The sequence below is a fragment of the Poecilia reticulata genome, linkage group LG20 (assembly GCF_000633615.1).
Source record: "Poecilia reticulata strain Guanapo linkage group LG20, Guppy_female_1.0+MT, whole genome shotgun sequence".
Taxonomy (NCBI): domain Eukaryota; kingdom Metazoa; phylum Chordata; class Actinopteri; order Cyprinodontiformes; family Poeciliidae; genus Poecilia; species Poecilia reticulata.
Window position 1 is genome coordinate 22,150,726 of NC_024350.1, and position 20,162 is coordinate 22,170,887.

Here is a 20,162-nt window from a genome sequence, read left to right on the forward strand (position 1 = left end):
GTTCTCTTCTCTTCACAGCAGATGATAAAAGCATCAAATTGTTTTCAGTTTTGAGTGAAACTTGCTGTTTTAAATTAAAGTTTCTCAAAGAGACACAATCTCTTCTATGATGTCGAGACTCGACCTCTTTCTGAAACTCATTTCTGACCTGCAGCCTGAAAAACTTTTCACTTTTCAGAGTTGTTTTATTTGAACTTTTGTTTTATTCCCTCCGTGTCACATTTCGGAAAAACAAAGTTCATAATAATGCTTTCTTTTTATGCGTTGCATATGTACTTGAAGGCAAATATGTGAGCTTTTCTCTTTCCTAAACCTCATTTTCATTTTTGTAATTACTCGCGTCATTATTTGTTTTTCTTTGCTCGCATTCTTGTTTTTTTGTTGTTGTTGTTTTTTTGTGCGTGTTCTTTTCGAACGTCTCCGTCTCTGTCATTCCAATCAGCGGATGCGGCAGAGGTGAGAAAGAACGAAACAAAGACGCAGAAGCTTTGTAATTTGGACTCCATTCACTTTTTATTTACCAATCTGAAAGATGCATTCCACACAGGGATGCTGTGATCGATAGGCAAAGGTTCACTTGCTGTAGATTTTGATCATTTCAGTTGCTGAAATGTTTTAATTTGAGAAAATTCTTAGCAGGGACAAAAAAAAAATATTCCTTTTATAAATAAAAGAGAAAAAAAAAATACTTCAGGTGTTTAAAATGTCCAAACATAGAACTTACACAAGTAAAAGTATGAGGAGCATCCGTGAAAGGATTCAACTTTTGGTTAAAAACTTTAAATTGCGCACAGATGAGAGGAAAAAAAACTTTTCTATCTTAGCAGATTTGTGACTGATAAAAGTCTGCAGAAGCATCATCTCTTCATGCAGGAGCGCCGCTGTGCCGACGGAGAGTTCACTTCTTCTTTTTTTTTTTTCTCCCAGCATCAGAAACACTTTCAGACAGCAGATGCGGGTCAGGAGCTGCGTCTGCACAATTACATTGTTAATGGGGGAGACAATGAGAGTGGTGCGGACAGAAAACAAAAGAATAACAGATAACTGCGCGCACCTCAGCCGTCTGCTCGAAAATACACCCGGCGTTTTGAAACAAAAGCAGAGAGAGCGCTGAGAGGAAGACGAGAGAGAGCATCTCCAACATCAGTTTTCAGTCTAATATTAATAATTTATGTTCTCTGTGCTTTTTATTATTATTATTTATTTATTTACTATTTTCTTCTCAGCAGCATCCCTGCTTTTCAAAGGCATCATGGACAGGGAAGCTGCATCAAACTTTTGAGTTTAGTTTCAAAAGGCTTTCTCCTTGTTTATTTATATATGGCTTCTTCTATACGCTTGTCCTGTTGTTTCTGGGAGAAGCAAACACATCAAGCTTTGATGAGGAGCAAACCTGACATGTATTCTTTTCTAATGAACCAATGAAATCTTAATAATAAAAAAAAGAGCAAAGGGCCCTCTTTGTTTGTTTGTTTGAAAATAGGTTATTAGAAATGCTGGAAATGCAAGTTTAAGTCGTTCATCTGTTGCTCCAGAAGCAATTAAACCACAAATGTTTTGCTTGGCAGTGATTTCATGATCACCAGAGAGTATTTTCAGTTTTGATATGAATAAAGCTGCATCTTGGAGAGGTAGAAACACGGACAAGTGCATGTTTTAATTCATTTGAATTCTGCATGTTATTTTTTCCAAGTCTGGTCAAAGATTCTCAATTGGATTCCAGTCCAAACTTTGGCAACATTTGCATGGATCTAAACCAGAGGTGTCCAAACGGAGGCCATTTCCTGGCTCTGGGAATGATGCAGTCTAATTAAATGTTTTATGATTTTCTTCAGGTTTTGGCAAAAACACTTTGAAGGCTACTGTCTTTGCATGATGCAACACAATATGTTTGCCTTGTTTTAATTATGTTATTTTGCTTGCTTTGGTGACATGAAATTTGACTAAATTTAAAGGACAATATTAATCCGTATTCTGGTCTTACACAGCAGAAGCTTAAAACAATCAACCCCGAATATTTGGGAGACTCTTTGCTTTTACTTTAGGTCAGACATGTGAAACAGTTTTATTTTTTTGAATTAGCAATAGTTTGCATATCAACTTCGTAAAAATCAGGCTGTTTATTTTCAGGAAATTATGATGTGTTTAGTTTACACAAATATTTTACTTTCTGTCTTTTTAGTACAGAAGAATAAAATAGTGTGTGGCCCTCAGGTGTTCAGATTTGTTATTTTTGGTTTGCATGTCACTAATTTAAACTATTTAATTTTCCTCATCTACCTGCTGAAAGGTGAACCTCTGGCTTCATGTTGTTTCGGCTTCTTTTGAGGTTTTCCTCCAGGAATCTCCTGCATTTAGCTCCATTTCTCTTCCCTTCATCTCTGACCCTGATCATCCCCACAGCTGCATCTGCACTAAAACCTCAGTTTTTATGCTCCACTAATCTCACACATACTTCCAGAAAACTGCAAAAATTCTGAAACACAGAGTTGCCTTAAATGAACAACTGAATAATTATGAATTACAGTCTGTTAGTTAAAAACAGACTACTATTTTCCTGTCAGTCATGTAAAGCACTTTGAATTTCTCTGTTGCTGAAATTGCCTTGCTTTACCAGGAAGTTGCACAGCTCTGGACGGTGTGTTCAGGGTCTCGTGCAGAATTACTGTCTTCTCTCAAAGTTCAACTCTAGTCTCCTCTGTCGCCTTCATCCACATTCGAATGGCGTCTCCATCATGAGTTGTGCCAAATGGACTTTTTGTCTCGTTTTTGTAGCTCTTCTTGTTGGTGGAGGCACCTGAAATACGGAACAACCTCCTTTTGCTCGTTGACTGTCAAGTCTGTTCTAAAAGTGCTTAAGTAGAGCCTTAAGTTTCATTTGTGTTTCTGTTTTGATTTCCTTATTGCTTTAGTTCATCTCTCTGTTTACTATTTGGTTTAATATTTTTGTGCATACAGATTTTGGTTCCTTATATTGTGTTCATCTCTTTTTAGTTTAAGTTTTGTGATCTTCCTTCTGTTTGTCTCTCACTCAGCTTCTCTTCTTTCATCCCTCCCTCGGCTGCTTCCACTTTATTTTTTTAAATTAAATATCCGGCTCTGCAAACCATCTCTGCAGTTGGGTCCTCCTTAAACGACACCATGACATCTTTGTTTGTTGGTGTTTACTTCTTCTTGAGTAGAAAAATGTTTTTTTATTTCAGCTTGATACATCTGATTGTTAATCTGATTATGTTTTATTAGCTGGTAAAATTCCTGAGGTAAAGTTTATCCTGTGTGCAGCTCCTGATGTTTTAAATGTGCTATGAAAATAAACTTTGACTTGAGATTCTTCCACCTGAGCAGTGGATCTCTGCAGCTCCTCCAGAGTTACTATGGCTCTCCTTCCTGGTTCTCTGATGTAATGAAATAGTTTTTTTTTTTTTTAATTGGTCCTCACGCTAAAATTTTCCAATCAAGCGACATTTGAAAGCAACCAACTAGACTGGATTTTATTCAGAAGGCTGAATAAATAAAACACGCCACACTTTTCAGAAATTTGCAAATCATGTATCATTGTCTTTCCTTCCAGAAAGAACACATTTTAATTTGGTAAATCTGCAAAGTAACACTTCATACTGAGTGGCATCATGTGTGGGAAAGACAGCCGGTGCTGATATCCTACTTCTTCACTCTAGATCTAATGGTGATTAAATTTATCTGTCATTAAAAAACAAATTTCTGTAGATTCTCATCCTTCTGCACTAATGTTGCTTTTTCACTCAAACAGACAAACTGATTTTTAAACTAAAACTCAACTCCAATCAGTGGCAGTAAAAATGTGTTAATTATGAATTAAATTTTCTGTACATATGGCCACTTTTTTCATGCTCTATCAGACAGAGATTTTTTTTAAATATATAGAATAATAAAAAAATATGCTTAAAAGAAAATCTGATATTTTGATTAAAAAAAAGGCCTGTGTCATTTATCTTGCCGTCTTTAAATATAAGAGTTAATAATGTATGACTTTTATATTGAATAACACTTTTATTTACTTAGGAAAAATTTAACTGGACTCATGTAATGAGGATGTATGAAATGGATTTTAAATTTGGACACATTTTGTGGTCATTTTTGTCGTACAACATAAAAAACTTGCAAAAAAAAAAATGCAACCATATTCATCTTTTTGTCTATTAGTGCAAAGTCAGAGCTCCACGACTACTCAGAATATTTTAGTTCTCAACGGGAGGATATGCAACACCAATTTTTAATTTATTTTCTTGCAAGTTGTGCAGAAAATGTCAATATTTGAGCTCTCACATTAAAGCTGCTACTAACCAGGGATTTAGGTATTTTATAGCACAAAAATGGAATCAGATTGAACAGGAACACAACCTCCCAGAAGAAGAACAAACTCATATTTCATGTCAAACAATTGTTTATTACTAATTATGGTACAAATCAATGTGACAGACTTGAAGCTTCCTTGTTTTTTGTTTTTTTAAATAATTTTTTTCCTCTTTTGTTTTGTAAGAAATACACAAAGTGCTGCTTAAACCGACCAAAACAGATATTGCTCTAAAGATTAATTACAGTTTTCAGTCTGTTGAAAAGAAGAAAAAAAAAACACAAAGAAAAGAAAACCAACATCCAGAGACGCTTCAGCTTTGGTTTCTAGTTCTTTGACTGCTAACAAAAGTTGCTTCTGTGTTTGTTTTGTAGGTGAGAAACAGAAGAAATCTCAAATTGAATGAAAACCAACGCTTCTGTCGATATTTTTTCTTCTTCTACGCATGTCGACGAGCTGTAAAAACTAAGAGTAAAACAAATGTGGCCCAATAGGAAATGCGTACAACACAGAGCGATGCACCAAAGGAAGGATGGAGAAGCCTTTTCCTCTGCTGTTAACAGTGAACATGGACACAGTGCAGAACAGCTGCTTGCCTGAATGGCATTTCTCTGATTTGCAGTGCCGAGGAAAACCTCGGATGAACTTCTGTGTTCCTGCTGCTCGTTTCCTCTCTGCTCGTGTTTTTAAAGATTGTCAACATCTTGAATCTGTCTCTGTACAATGTGCATAACTATAGAGCTTTGGTCCAGCGATAAAAAGTCGGGTGAAGGCATAACTCCTTTCTGTGTCTTCTTTAAAATTTCTCTTGGTTTTGGTTGCAGCTTTTGTTTTGTGTGTGTGTGTGTGTTTTAAGCCTCTGCGCTGATCCACGTGTGTACTTTTCTCCTCGCAGTTTTTCTCGGCCCGGCTTCTGCCTGAAATTGTTTGTTTACAATGAAAGCAGCAGAACAAATTTGTGGAGGTAAACGGATGCCTTTTTAAAACAAACCATTTTTCTATGACATTTACAGGATGCAGCAATTCTTCAGACCGGGATCGAGGGAGGTGGGGGGGAAGAAAAGGAAAAAAATGCAGAGATAACCGACCTGGACGAGGAAGGATGTGCGTCAAGCCGACACTTGATTCTGAATAAATCGCATCAAATTTTGCCTCACTTCAAATTAAGTTCACTCGCTCTGACATGTGACACTTATCCTCAACATTCACCTCTTTTCTGTTCCTGTGAGGGCAAAAACATCCGAAGGGAGTGACGGATCGAGACTCTGGCTGAAAGAGTGATATTTCTGACAAGAAAATACAGCGCGTTGCAAAAAATATTAATACTGCTCCAACTTTTTTCTCATTTTGCCTCCTCACTAACCTCATTCTTCAAAGTATTTCATGTTGTAGACCATCTCAAAGCAAGTCATGATTGTGAAGTGGAAGGAAAATGACGATTAATTTGTTGTTTTTTTTTGCACAAATGTAAATACTAGAAAATCAGTCTTTGCACACATCAGATTCAAGTTGAAGTTTTTGGCTTTCATGCAAAATGAAAACCAGTTGACAGCTCTGTCAGAGCTAAGAAGAGCTTTGATTTATAAAAGGAATAATAAAGGCTTTCATGTTATTGTCATCCTCTCATAACAAAGGTTTTATTTAGTTTTTGTTTGTTTGATAAAAACAAAAATCTGAAATTCTAGGTTTTAAATTGTTACATTTTTGTATTTGAAACACTTTGTATTTTGAAATTGGCTGGAGAGTCTTGACCGTGACATGGATGCAATTAAGAATTTTTGGCTATACTTGATAGTTAATGTTCACAAATACACTTCAGTTGTTTTGCAATGAAGAAAGAGGAAAAAATGCAGTCTAACGCTGGTAGAGATGTACTCAAAGAGAATTGTAACGGCAGAGAAATGGCAGTTCTACCAACTTTTTAAAATCTGGGACCTGCAAATATGTGCATGCCACACTTTTCAGATGTCTACTGTAAAAATAAATCAAGCATAATTTCCGTTCCACTTCAAAATGATGCTCTGGGTGACAAAAAGGAGAAAATCTAAAAAAGTAAGACTTTTGCGAGGTGTTGGTTGCACCGCGCAACAAAAACTGAATGAAAGATTCAGGGGTTCAAATAATTCCAGGAATCACTAAATGAAAAATAAATCGTAGCAGGAAGATAACCTCCTGAAGACAGTTTAAATAAAAAAGGTGTAAGAAACAGAAATTAAGCTTCAGTTAACAGAAGCGACCTTTGCTCAGCTGAAAAGAATCCAAAATATGAAAGAAGCAAAAAGCCATTCTTTGTACAAAAGAACAGGTTTTGAGATACTCAAGTAAAAATAAATAAAAACACAGCAAAGAATGAGCTCGGTTATTACTCTTCAACCTTGCACATTTAGAAAGCATTAGGACAAATTAAAAAGGCTCAGCGTGTTCATTTTCAGGAAAAACACAGATTAATGTGTTCGTTTAAAGATGTCAGGTGAAATCTGCGGTCCGGTTAAAGCATGCAGAGGCAAACCTATCTAAAAGAAACATTTTTTTTTTTTTTTTTTACAAGCTGTGGAGATGAGAAATTACAGAAGACACAGTTGAGGCTGTTTGACACGAAATTTTTTTTCCAACACAGATTAAAACACTTTAGAAAAAGGAGGCAGAAAGCCATGTGATTATAAAGAAATAAAAAGGAAAAGATCTCCCCCAGTCCTTGAGCTGAAGTTTGTGTGTTCTTTGGCTTTCAGGCTTTGGCAACAGAAACAAAGCTGCAGTTATGACTCGACACCGAAACCCCTCGTCATTATCGCCGCCGTCGTTTTAAAAGTCCTCCGCTTCCTCCCCTTCGTCCAGTTATCAATAAATACCTGTAAAAGTTGTACAAAGTTACACTGTGGCTGAAAATATTTATAGATGAAACACAACTGGAGGCAAACAACATTATAATGCAACAACAAAGGTTCATTTTTTTAAGTCCCAAAACTTTTATCATTGATTTGATCTGAAGACATTTTTTTTCTTCTTTTTTAAATATTTACATTCAAACAATGAAGGAAAAAGTAAAGAGACGGAAGATAAAATGTGTACTCACACTCACACATATAGCTTAGATTTTGCCAGTACAAATGTAAAAATTTAGAGCACATTTACATTACAAAATTATTCTTAGCAGTTAGATGCAACAGACTTTGGTAGATAGTGTTTGGATTTGGTTTCTCTTTACTAAATCCCTCCTCGTGTTGAACCAGAATTAGGGAGACCGTTCTGGATCTAAAACTCTTTAAAACAGCAAACCGTAATTTGTTTCTTTTTCTTTGTTTTACATAATTCTCACATATTAATCTCTTTTTCATGTTTTTGGTTTTCGCAGAGGTCATTTACAGAACTGTGGTGATCACACTGACAACACAAAGGTTTCCTCCGTCCCAGTGACTCGGCAACATTTTTCAGTCCTCGTCCGTGTTATTTTTCTTTGCCTTCGTTTCGAACGGCCGCCGCGTTTTCGCTCGTTCACTTGGGGAGCTCCTCTAGAGAGTCGGTGAGCGGGTCCATTGGCGCGGCCATGCCGAGGTCGGGCTGTTTCAAGCGCTTTATTGTGTTTTTCAGGGCTTGCCTCTTGTTGCAGAACCACACACGCACCACCTCCCTGTCATAGTTCAGCTTCTCGGCTATCTCCGTCATTTCCTGTCCGGAGGGGTGCGTGTTCTTCTCAAAGTGGCTGTTGAGGATCTCCAGCGCCTGCGGGGTGAAAGAGGTCCGCCGCTTGCGTTTTTTCGAGGGCTCGCTCCCAATAAACTCAGTCAGGTTCTGCATGCCGGATCGGTGGCGGGCTTCAGCCTCGGCCATCCAGCGCTCCAGAACAGGCTTAATCTTCTGGGCGCTTTTAGGGGTGATGTCCAACTTCTCAAACCTGGCAGGATATAAAAGGCCAGGGTTCAGTTTGCCTGTCAGACTGCTACCTATAGTGTTCTCTTGGGCTTCCTGTGGTAGGAAAAAGTGGCTTCTCAGGATGGTGTGTCTGGGGAGAATTGAGAAAAAAGAATCTTACTCAAGTGCCCTGCCAGAACAAGGGATAAGTCGCCTGCCTTTTAGTCTCCTCAACCAGAATGCCACAGGGACTCAAACCAGGGTTCCTACACATCTTAGATAGAAATCACATTGTTTTCCAGACTGAACAACTGAAGAGATCGAAGACATTTTCAGCCCATTATTAGAGTACAAATATAAATGCAGCCTGAAAAAAAAACAGACAAGAAGGAGGGATGGACAACAAACTCTGGGAAACAAGTGGAAAGATGATCAATGAAAAGATGGATGGACCAATGGATGGATGGATGGACCAATCTTTGAGCTAATGGATAGATGGAAGAATGGATAATTGGGTAGTTTGAACAATGGATTGACCAGTGGATGGGTGGATGGAAGAATGGACAGATGTACCAATGGATGGACAGATGAATAGAAAAAGTATGAGCTAGTGGATGGATGAAAGAATGGATGATGGACAGTTTGACCAATTGATGGAACAGTGGATGGATGGATGGAAGAATGGATGGTTCGAGCAATGGATGGATGAGTGGGCCAACACATTGACCAATGGATTGATGGACAGACAGACAGACTGATAAACAGAAGAACAAATGGGTGGACAGTTGGATAAATAAATGATTTTGGTTGAACAGAGGAAAAGACGATACACTGAAGGATGGATGATTGTCTGAAAACTTTTAAGCAATTCGTTAAGAAAAAAAGTCCGGTATTTTTCCATTCTCAATTTTATTTTTCCACACTAATCCTGACTTTAAATTGCAGTCTGCGTAGGAACCCTGTGAGACAAACGTCTCTGTGTCCATCTGTGTCCTGCTGCACCCAGAAAAACCTCGGCTGCAGCAGCTGGAGGCGCAAAGCGCTGCAACTGTCTTCAACTGTCTGGCTGCAGCTGTGCAGCTTCTCTGTCCCAAACTGGCAATAGTGGAACAAGGAGATACTGCAGATGGCTAAAAAGCAGATGCAGCTAATGCACAAAAAGCATGCCAAAAAAAAGGTAACAGCTTTTTAAGACTGTTCTCAGAAATCAACAGCAAAGCAAAGCAGGAATTACGACAAATACATCCATTCTGATCCCCAGATTAGAACCAAAACATGCACTTAGATGTGACATCATCATCAATTTACAAAAATACATTTTTAATCAAGACATAGATTAACGTGCTGTCAATTTCTCAGGTTATATTTACCAAGAGCATATTCACAGACTGCTTGTGGAGCAAATCAATGACTGTAATAAGGCGGCTCAGTGACTGTCAGGTGCATTTTTCAATGTTTTTCCTTGAAAAGATTCCTCTCATAACTGCAATGCTTCTTTTTTAATTAGTTGGAAGAAAATGCCTTTACTGTGTATTATGCCTCATTATGGAAAGGACGATAAAAATGTACCTGTTTGGTATTTATACCAAGAGTGTGATTTCTGAAGAAATAGATTTTTTCAGCTAATACTTTGCTAAAATCTTCAGAACTTGGTAATTGGATGGATGGATGGATGGATGTATTTTGGGGGAGAATTTGATCTAAACTGACATTTTTTTACACAATTTCCTTTTTACCTTGCAGAAATATATGTTCAAGGAAAAAAAAATCCACAAATAGGCAAAATTTCCACTAATAATTTAAGGTTACGTTCCAGAGATAAGTCTGAGAATAGGTCCACAGCACCTGAAGCTGGAAAGAACAGAACAATTATATTCAAATATATTTTCAATTAAACTGAGGTTGGTTGGTGCTCTCCTGGAACCAAGAGAGGAAGGAAATAACAAAATTAACAATCCCAGCCAGACTGTCTTTGTGGTTTTGTCACATTAAACAATCTGGTTAAAGGACACATCTTTTATGGTTTCTTTTTAAACAGAAACCATATATATATATATATATATATATGAAACCAACGCTAGGTTAGTTACTCAGTGATGTTTGGTGATTCTTTTTGGATTTGTTGGTCAGAATTTATGGGGATGCAGGGATGCTGCCGTTACCGATGATAAATATTCGGAAATTTTTCTAATAAAATTTACCAGTAATTAGACTCATCAATGAACGTCAGCTGATAAAAGCATAGTTTTGTTCTTATAAAGTAACCCCTCCTCCAGAATTGTGGAAATGCTTTCACACTGAAAGCCACACTGAAGCTGTGCTCTCCGAGGAACAAACAAACTAAAAAAGCCTTTTTTTAACGGTGAGGTGAGCTGAGGGCGAGATGCCCATGCATGCGTGAACTTCCTCTGTTCCTACACCTCGTCGTCGACAGGCGGTATTATTTATAACCCCATCCTCCCGTCCTAAACAGTGGAAAGAGGAGGGCTCCATACTGAGGGAATACATTAGTAAATATGAAGAGTCACTGGAGACAGGACATTTCATGGATCAACAGGAACCGCAGATACTAAATTAGCTGAGAGCTTCTCAGCTGGGGTGCACAACTCCCCCCTCTAGTGCATCAGGATGGGCGGGGTGTCGGGAGCCGCGTCTATTTCAGTCCAAACGTTTCTGAGGAGTGTTTTTTCATGAAACACTAAAATTACTGCATCTGGTGTTTAAAACAACAGCAAGAAGCTACCTGAATGGTAGCCGACTTCAATAACTGAACTAAATACGTAGATTTTTCTGTTGTTTGTGTAATAATTATAATTCAGTTATATAATTTAGTGTAATTTTTCAGCAGTGAAAAATAAATTTTTTAAGGCGGCCTTGAACAGACTGCAGTACTTATCTGTTTTTCACTGCAAAGTCTTACCAAGTGTTTTTGATCTAGTTGTAAATATCTTAGTGCACTTGAATTAAGACAAACTATTTTAAAAGTAACTTTTCAGCTAGATGTAGGAGCTTGTTTTAAGTCAATAATTACTTAATATTGATTAAAAAGTACTGGACATTTCTCCAATTTTTTTAGTGAAATAATCAGTGGAACAAGTACTTTTTCATTAATATTAAGGAACTATTGACTTAAAATAAGCTACCGTGTTTTCTTAAAGAACTTCTTGTAAAGTAGATTTGTCTTAATTCATGTGTACTAAGTTATTTACACTAAAAAAAACAAAAATATCTAATATTCAGTATTTTTGAAGTGTACATTTAGATTTTTAAACTTTTCCTTTCCCATAACATGTTTAAACTATTTCAATCATGAGTTCACATCATTAACTCAGATTCAGCTCTCATTCGTGAAGGTTTAGATGAACTAAATCTGGAGGAAGTCTCATGCTAAACCAAAAGTAAAACATTTGTGAACAGAGGCAGAGTCAAAAACTAACTTCTACGGTCACTTGAGTTTAACTGTTGATAACAATAATAAGAAAACTACGGATATAAGCTACTTAAAATCGCCTGCTGGGTAATGCAAAACCTCAAATGCATCAACCAACCACTTAATTTTTGTCTTTCACATATTTCAGGTGAATGGCAAACCTTTTATTTAATTGCATTCCTCACAGTTCTTGCCACACATGCTTTAGTAATTTGGGCTTCTGAAGTTTTTTTTCTTGGAGGAAAATAAATATAATATTTTATATAATATATATATAAATCTTTTTAAGCAACAATTAGGTAAACTAGTGTGACTTTAATGGGAATTTCTCCATACAGTCTCAGATATATTACCCCCACACCTGCTAATATTTGATTAAACATGCCACAGGAAGCTCTTTGGATATTTGACTTCTAGGTAGAAGCATCGTCACGTTTATGTCCATAATAAGTGCTCGTAGGCATACAATTGGTTTGAACGCTCATTTCTGCAAACCAACGTCAGAAAAACTAAGAAATGTTCAGTTGATTTTAGGAAGTATCCTCCACCATGCCCTCTAGTTTTCATCCATGGACCGGCTGGAGAGGCTGTACGTTACAAACACTTTGGTACAATTATTGACAACAGTTTGACCTTTACAACTAATACAGTTGCACTCTGTGCGAAGGCTCATTGTATTTTATTGGAAATTGAAAAGTTTTAATTTTGTTGAGTCGATTTTAATGTTTTCTCTGTTGGTTTAAGACCCTCGCCCAGACCGAACGGCGCAGTGAAGATGTGCAGCAGAGGTTTTCCCTCAGCTCTACGGAAGAAGCCACAAGAAAGGCTAAAGCGTTCCTTGCTGATCCGAACCGTTTTCTTGACCGCAGTTATCGGAAATAAAATCCAAAACAGATATTAAAATTGTTCAGCTATCCCTGTTAGTGTCAGCCTCATTATTAATTCGACCTGCTAGGCTACTACAGATACACTGTAGTTTTTCATATTTCTGTCAGTTGTATTTGTAATTTTCTTTCCATTTTCCAAATTTCCTCTCCTTGGGGACAATAAAGTTTATCCTGATCTTGGACTGTAATGAATCAAATCTGCAAAAGTATCACAAAAAGGTTACTTACTAACAAATAATCTCTTTGGTTTTAAGGGTTCCTGGGGCAATCGACTTTGTTGTAATCAACTAATTCTTAATATGAAGCTGGATAGCATAGTTGATGTTTCTAAACCTGAACTTGAAGGTGATTAATTCTTTAAGTTGCATTAAATGTCATACGTTTCTGAAGACTCAAACCATATTTCAGTCAGCCTTTAGTTGAGCAAAAGTGCCTGTTTAGAAAAACTAATAAAGAGCCTGGAAACATGTTGAGCAATGAAAACAGACAAGATGGAAGCATCTGTCAGTGTGTGTTGGCTGTCTGGGCTCAGAGCCGGAGCCCCAGAGCTACGGCGACGTCCCTCTCCTCAAACTTCATGTCTATGTTGATGTTAACTAAACTAAAGCATGTGAAGTTCCCCTGGTTCTTCTTAAAACACCAGGATGTCATGTCTAATGTCATACAGACAACAAAAACAACAACAACAAAGAAACATCTTAGCAACATGCGTAACAGTGTTTATTTTTGAAGCTAATGGATTTTAATGTATGTTATAAATATTTGAATTATGTCTGTCTGTAAATATTTCATGTGTTGTTTTTTTTTTCGACTTTAAACATTAGTCTGGGCCTGATGCACTATTTCACTTTTTATCGGCTGTTTGATGTTGATGTGATGAAAGTTTTAAAGGTGCGTGACGGCGCAGCGTCACCTAAACATTACAGGTTATCAGCAGAGCACATTAAAAAGAAATAGGGAATCAGAATTACTGCTGGAAAAGACACGTTGCACACGCCTTCACTGGTAACTTTAAGTATAAATATTAAAGCATTCTTTCTGCACTGTAAGGAAAATTACTTTTCTATTTAGTTCTGGAATTTTTTTGAAGCCACGCGGCCCAATTATTCCGACCTGACAGTCAGATGTGGCTTATTTGGCTTCTTCATGCAAAACGTTAGTGAAGCAGAAAAACAGGACGAATGAAACACAGATTTTATGATTGCCTCATGAATACATAATGCCCCGTTTATGGCTAAACTGTACTCACAGCGGCAGTAAAATATGAGAATCTTATTAACAGATCGTTGCCGTCAAGCTCCCTCATGTTCAGGCAGAGGAAACAGCGATGTGCCTTAGTAATTATTAAATGCTTTAAGTGCTTCTGGTAATACTTGTGTATGTATTTTGCATAAGTAACACCAGGCTGTCAGTGGCTGAGAGGGAACGGAGAGCAGGATCAGTGAGGAGAGCCATGTTGGTCAATTATGTGTTTAATATCTTAATAATGTCTGTTAGAAGACAGATTAGAGGCGAGCACACCTGACAGCTCACTGACGCTGCACTGCATCGTTTGACAGAATCAGGACAGAAGAATTAGAAATAAAACCAAAGCTTTCTTGTTCAGTTTTTTGTCTTTTTTTTTTTTTTGCGTTTGACTCTTACCTGCAGATGGCGGACTGGCTGTACGCCGGCCCCTCGGCCGCGCTGAGCGCCTGGCCCACCTGGGTCTGCGTCAGGCCCAGAGACAGCCGGCGGATTTTGAATGCTTTGGCGAACTCGCGGATCTCCTCCAGGTTGACCCCGTCCACCTCACTGGGGGCAGTCTGCGGGTCTGCAACACAAACGCACGTGTCTCATTTTATTAGCCCTCTGCTCCACCGTCGCTTATCTTATTTTCCGGAGTGAATGAGGCGAACGCGCCGCCGTGTGTGATCATGATGGTCTCTAAACAACCTTAAAAAATAGTCCTGCTCTGGGTCAGAACTTGTTATTTCTCTTTGCTGTAAACCTCACACATCTGAGGGATGTTTTGAAGAGTGGATTCATGTGAGGCGTGAATGCAGGCTTTCATAGCTTTAAAGTGTAAATCTTGTATGTTACAGTATAGCAGAGCATATGGACATAAACACATGTTGTTGTTTCTTTTCAGTAGAAAGAATGTGCTAAAATACAGACCTCTACGAATACATGTTTATTCTAAAGTCAACTCCCTCAGACTCGCATTAAAGAGTGTAAAGATGTTATTACTTCAGCATGACCTGAAGTTAAAATGGTTCAAAACGGCTCAAATACAAACACAAACACAAAAAAATACACCAAAGAAATAAAGGCAGGTCTGTAAACTTTCACTGAAGCATTTTTAAATAATTTCCCTGCTAATAAAAAGTGATTTCACATTGTACATCAATGTCAGGTGCCCTGGCATCCTGCTTACCAAAGCAAAGTTTGTGCCTCTGAATAATTCATCCTGGTCATTATCAATGAATTATTAAAGGACTCCTCCAAGCGTATTTAAGCAAAAATCTATGAGGCTGCCATCTCGTTGTGCCTCATAAGTGACGTGCAGCGTATGCGATGCAGCTCCAGACGTGTGAACGCCACGAGGATGAGGGGGCGACTGCAGACTTGGAGCACTCACGGCTTCTTCGGGTCCCATCATCTCCACTGTGATGAGCATTTCTTCATCATTCCCAGTGGAGGCTATTTACTTAGTAGATTGAAAGACTAATGGAAGCCGTTCTCCAGTGGTCCAGCCTCTGGATCCACATTATTCGTCAGATATTAGGTCACGGCTCAAACACGACTTAAGGATTGGAACCGAGCTCATTTATACTGCTGTGATAAATCTTTGACTAAGGCTTCGCAGAATAGTCTAAAAAAGGTTTTTAAGTTAATCTTACAAAAAAAAGAAACCTCCAAAACAATACAGAGACAATTAAAAAAAAAACATAAGCCATGAGATTCTTTGGTGTAGGCCTGTCACGATATTAAATGATGATAAATTGTCCTCATAATTAGTGCAATAAATATTGTTATAGTGAGACCATTTCCAAATAATATTATGATAATGGCATAATAATGGAAGTTCAGCCTCTCAAACACCAATAAACTTTCATTTTGTAAGAAACACTCCACATTGGAACTGGAAGATATTTTAAATATCCAACATAAATCAATGAAAACCAATGAATAAAATTGAAATAAAAGCGACACACAACCAAAACCAACGAACGCGCTTTGACTGATCAAAATGATTGGAAAGGCGCTATGCAAGTTCAGTCCATTTTTATCAATAAAATGTAATTGCAAGGTCTTGTTGACGGTGCCACAACAGGAATTTAGAGTTAATTTTCATTTCGGATGCAGATACAAAATTTTAAAAAATATTCTAAACTGATCTGGACAGTTTGCAATATTGATCTGTTATAAGAAGATCAAGGATGACAGTATTAAGGATCTGGACTTGAATTCCTGAATAATTTTAGATAATCCAACATTGAAAAGTTTTTGCTTTGGTGGATGTTGAAGAGGCCACTTATAGCTGATGTATTCAGCAAAACCAAAACAAATCCTGGTTAAAATGTGTTTCAGTTTCAGCTTTTCTTCATGCAGAGCAGAGAAATCTGTGGATAAGTTAAAACTGGATATAAAACAGGTAATAGTGATAGTCGATCACAGCAGGAATCATCAGGTGACTTTCTCAAGTATAAAATGAGCCAAAGATAAAAAAAAAAACAACATTCCCTGCATTTTGTTTATGATTTAGTTCATTGTTTGCTTTTCAATTCATTTCAGGAATGTTGTCTGTAGAAAGTACACATTTCATTTTCTCCAACTCTGACAGTCAGAGGATTTTACTTTGAACATATTGGCTGTAAACGATATTGAGAGGAAGTGATGAAGCTCATACTCAGCGTAAAGCATTAATCCTGTTTACTGGAAAAGAAAAACTGGCTGGTAAAGATTTGTGCGGACCAAAATGGTTTATAAGATTTTTTCTGAGTCACCAGTAAACATAAACTAAACACAACGTCCACAACAAGTTGATCAATGGCGACTTGTTTTTTCTTTAAATTAAATTCAGTGGAACTATGGCGGCCTTTGAAATGAGTTTACATGGAGTTTAGGAGAATCGACTCTGACAAATAACATTTATCTGAATAAAACCCGAGTTTTTAAAGGCAGTAGCTGCCTGCTGACAGGCTGAGCCCCAGTGATTTATAAGCCCCTGCCAAAGGCCAACGCATCAGGAGAATGAAACTTATGTTCATCGTACATAACAAACGGCACTTTAGATAGTTTAATAAACCATAGAAATGACAGTCAACAGGAAGAAGTAAAGCAATCATTCAAAAGCTGTCCGCACAGAGCGTCTATAACGTTAGATAACCTTCAAGGAATTAGAGGAATTACAATCATTATCATTATTATTTTACATTATTATGTATCATTATTATTTTACATTATTATGTTTTGTTCTGGGCTGCACAGTGGCGCAGTTGGTAGAGCTGTTGCCTTGCAGCAAGAAGGTTCTGGGTTCGATTCCCGGTCTTTCTGCATGGAGTTTGCATGTTCTCCCTGTGCATGCGTGGGTTCTCTCCGGGTACTCCGGTTTCCTCCCACAGTCCAAAAACATGACTGTCAGGTTAATGACCTCTCCAAATTGTCCCTACGTGTGAGTGTGTGTGTGCATGGTCTCTGTGCTGCCCTGCGACAGACTGGCGACCTGTCCAGGGTGACCCCGCCTCTCGCCCAAAACGTTAGCTGGAGATAGGCACCAGCACCTCCCGACCCCACTAAGGGACAAGAGTGTATAGAAAATGGATGGATGGATGTTTTGTTCTGAATACAGTCTTTTTAGATTTGGGTGACCATCTCGCTCCCTTAAAAGTGGATTGAATTATTTATTTTCAATATTTCACAATGCTGGGAAAATGACAAATAAATCACCTCATCAGTAATAAATGAGCTCTTATTTTAAGATATCTCTATTGTCAGAGCAACAAATTCTTAAGTCCTGTCTGTATCTGAACGTGTTGGTAGCAATGATAGCAATCATGGAAATTTAGGTAAGGTAATTTAAAATAAATGTACTCAATTTGAAAATATTATTTTCATCTCCATAGTTTTCAAGAAAAGCAAACTGAGTGAAGAAAACTAAACATTGTAAAGTTTAAGGTACAAAGTAGCTTTAAAGGAACAGCGAATAGCTATTACTGCCACCTACTGGTGAAGTAGGGGAGTGAGGCATTAAAAATCGTGTTCACTTAACTGAGCAACAGAAGGCTTAAAAAAAATAAAACTTTAAAACATTTAAACTTAGTTGATAAAAAAAACACTATTAAGTCAAACCTTTAATAGAGTCAAGGTCAAGATTTAAAAACTGATGTTTACAGACGCTCCCTATCCAATCTGAGCTTGAGTACTGACCCAGAGGACTAACTAAAAATGCACTTCACACTTTTCAGATTTTTGTTCGTCAAAGTTTGTTGCTTTAACACCTAAAATTCAGATAAAACTTACTCACAGTTACAGTATAAACATACTGTATTTTGCCACAGACATTTAGTTTAAAGTACTGCTCTAACTATGGTGAGCTGGTGTTAAAAACCTTCTTGTTTCTCTGCGAGTTGCGTTGGACACTTACTGCTGACCAGCTGCCCCACGCTGAGAGCCGAGGAAGATGAGGAGGTGGAGGAGGAGGAGGAGGCCTGGTGCAGAGGACTCTGTCTGTGGGGCATGTGGAGCAGGTTGGCTTGAGACGACACAGGGCCCGTCTGACCCTGCTGAGCCTGAGGCAGCTGGACACACAAACACAACGTGATGTGTCGGCAGCTTGTGGTGCAGATAAACATTACTCCTGTTAACGATCATCGTCGTAATAACAATTTACAATAATGCCGTTATGGAGCTAAATTAGCCACTTAGATGGTGAATATAATGCATGCTACCCAGTACTTGATGATGATGAATGTATTTCTGTATATTATTTCTATCTGTGTTGTGCTTTTTAATCACTTTTCTCTGCAGAGAAAAGCTAGTTGGAGAAATAGGAAAAGAAGCACTTGACAATTAATCTTGTTTTTTTCTCATCAGGCTTGTGGTGACGCCTGTAACAGGAGCCTGAATGTGGGTAGAAAACGTCTGGACGCAGCAATCCTCGTATGAAACATAATTCATGAAATGCCAGCTATGTGCACTGATGGCAAAAACTGATGTATTTTCATGTTTTATGCACATTTGAGTTGCTTTTACAAGATCAAGACGGCATGTCTTTACTTTAGAAGCAAAAAAAAAAAGAAAAGAAAAATCTGTCTAAACCATAAACTGGGCTGGTTTCTCTTCTCCTCTTTTGCCATTAATTATTTTCTCTGTGGCATGTGTTTGTTTGGATGGTGGTGGTGGTGGAGGGGTGTCAGCAGCGATGCACACACTGTCAGGACTGTTGACAGGCTCGGAGAATTATCTAGCTTCACTGGAAATATTCTAGACTGTAGGCTCTGACAACCGTAAATTATGCCCGTGCAACAATGTGTACACGCCGGCTTTGAAGTGCAGACACGAGCATAAACATTATTACAAATGCATTAATTCATTCAAGAGTATGATCCGCCGTTTCGGGTGCCACAATTAGGTGTCCATCTTCAGAAAGAGTTCATCCATTCTACACTGCAGAGGCCTTCAATGTGAACCTTTACCCTGTAATTCTGCTCTGACATCTTCATTATCAAGTCAATAACATTTCTAGCATCCATGCATCAGAGGGCGTGCATCTTATGCAGCATATAGATTGAAAAGTTGGGAGGGGAAGGTCTTCAAAAACACAAAACTGCAAGTGCTTCATGCAGCCTGCATAAAACAATAAAAAAAATTGTGTTTGGGTCAAAGAGGACAAAACCAGGAGGTTTTGGAGGATTTTTGAGGGAGAAGAGAGATGGAAAGCATAGGCAGGAAGGTTTGAGCTTTAACTGAGGTGATGAAAAGTGTTTTTACCCTTTAGATTTTTTGGGGGGAAGTCTGCAGAGTTTTATAAGTTTCAGTGAGACTCCACAAATATTTTACTGACAAATATGCACACACACAAGTTGAAAAAGGCAAGCACTCTTTTTTTCCACCAAAAAACATTTTTATCGGTGAAATGATGCAAATAAGAGTGTAAGTAAAGAATACAATTCCTTTCAAAATGGTTTTCACATTTTATTCCATATAAACCACAAACTTTGCCAAATAGCACATAATTCTGATACTTTGTTTTCAAAATCTCTCCAAATAAAAATCAAATTTGTGATTAAAGGTCGACTTCCCCTCCAATTTTACAATGTCTCTGAAGGAATCCACTGTAAAAAATATCGTGGACTTCTTTTACTTTGTTGATGTTATTCTTTTTTTTCAAAGTTTTACAGCTTCCTGTCTCCCTGTTTGATGAGAAACTTTCTGCTCAGCTTCATTTTAGTGACACCACGATTTATTTGGTTGTTGAAATTGTGCATGTCAACTAGTTGTTTAGACAATTTTTAGGTGGAAAAAACACTGGCTACATTGTAAAATAAAATCTAAATGGAGAAGAAGATTTTGGAAAAACAACATTGGAATAGATTAGAGTGAATAATGAATAACTTGAATAACAAATAAATTGTCAACTAAATAGTTTTTGCAATTTATTTGCGAAAACTATTTAGTT

The 20,162-nt window shown here is 37.7% G+C and overlaps 1 protein-coding gene across 3 annotated transcripts in view; it reads right to left on the bottom strand.

Moving 5' to 3' along the window:
* Nucleotides 1-4,405: 4,405 nt before the first annotated feature.
* The window catches only part of pou6f2 (POU class 6 homeobox 2), a 96,472-nt gene continuing 80,715 nt past the window's right edge, over nucleotides 4,406-20,162 (bottom strand). For 2 of the 3 annotated variants that reach the window (XM_008396658.2, XM_008396659.2), the window contains 3 exons: nucleotides 18,129-18,282; nucleotides 14,144-14,312; nucleotides 6,878-8,333 (listed from right to left, as the gene is read on the bottom strand). In XM_008396658.2, the coding sequence (XP_008394880.1) occupies nucleotides 7,826-8,333; nucleotides 14,144-14,312; nucleotides 18,129-18,282 (831 nt within the window). In that variant the 3' untranslated portion in view covers nucleotides 6,878-7,825. Of the gene's footprint in view, nucleotides 8,334-14,143; nucleotides 14,313-18,128; nucleotides 18,283-20,162 lie in introns of all 3 variants that reach the window. The other variant, XM_008396660.1, reaches the window with a different exon arrangement.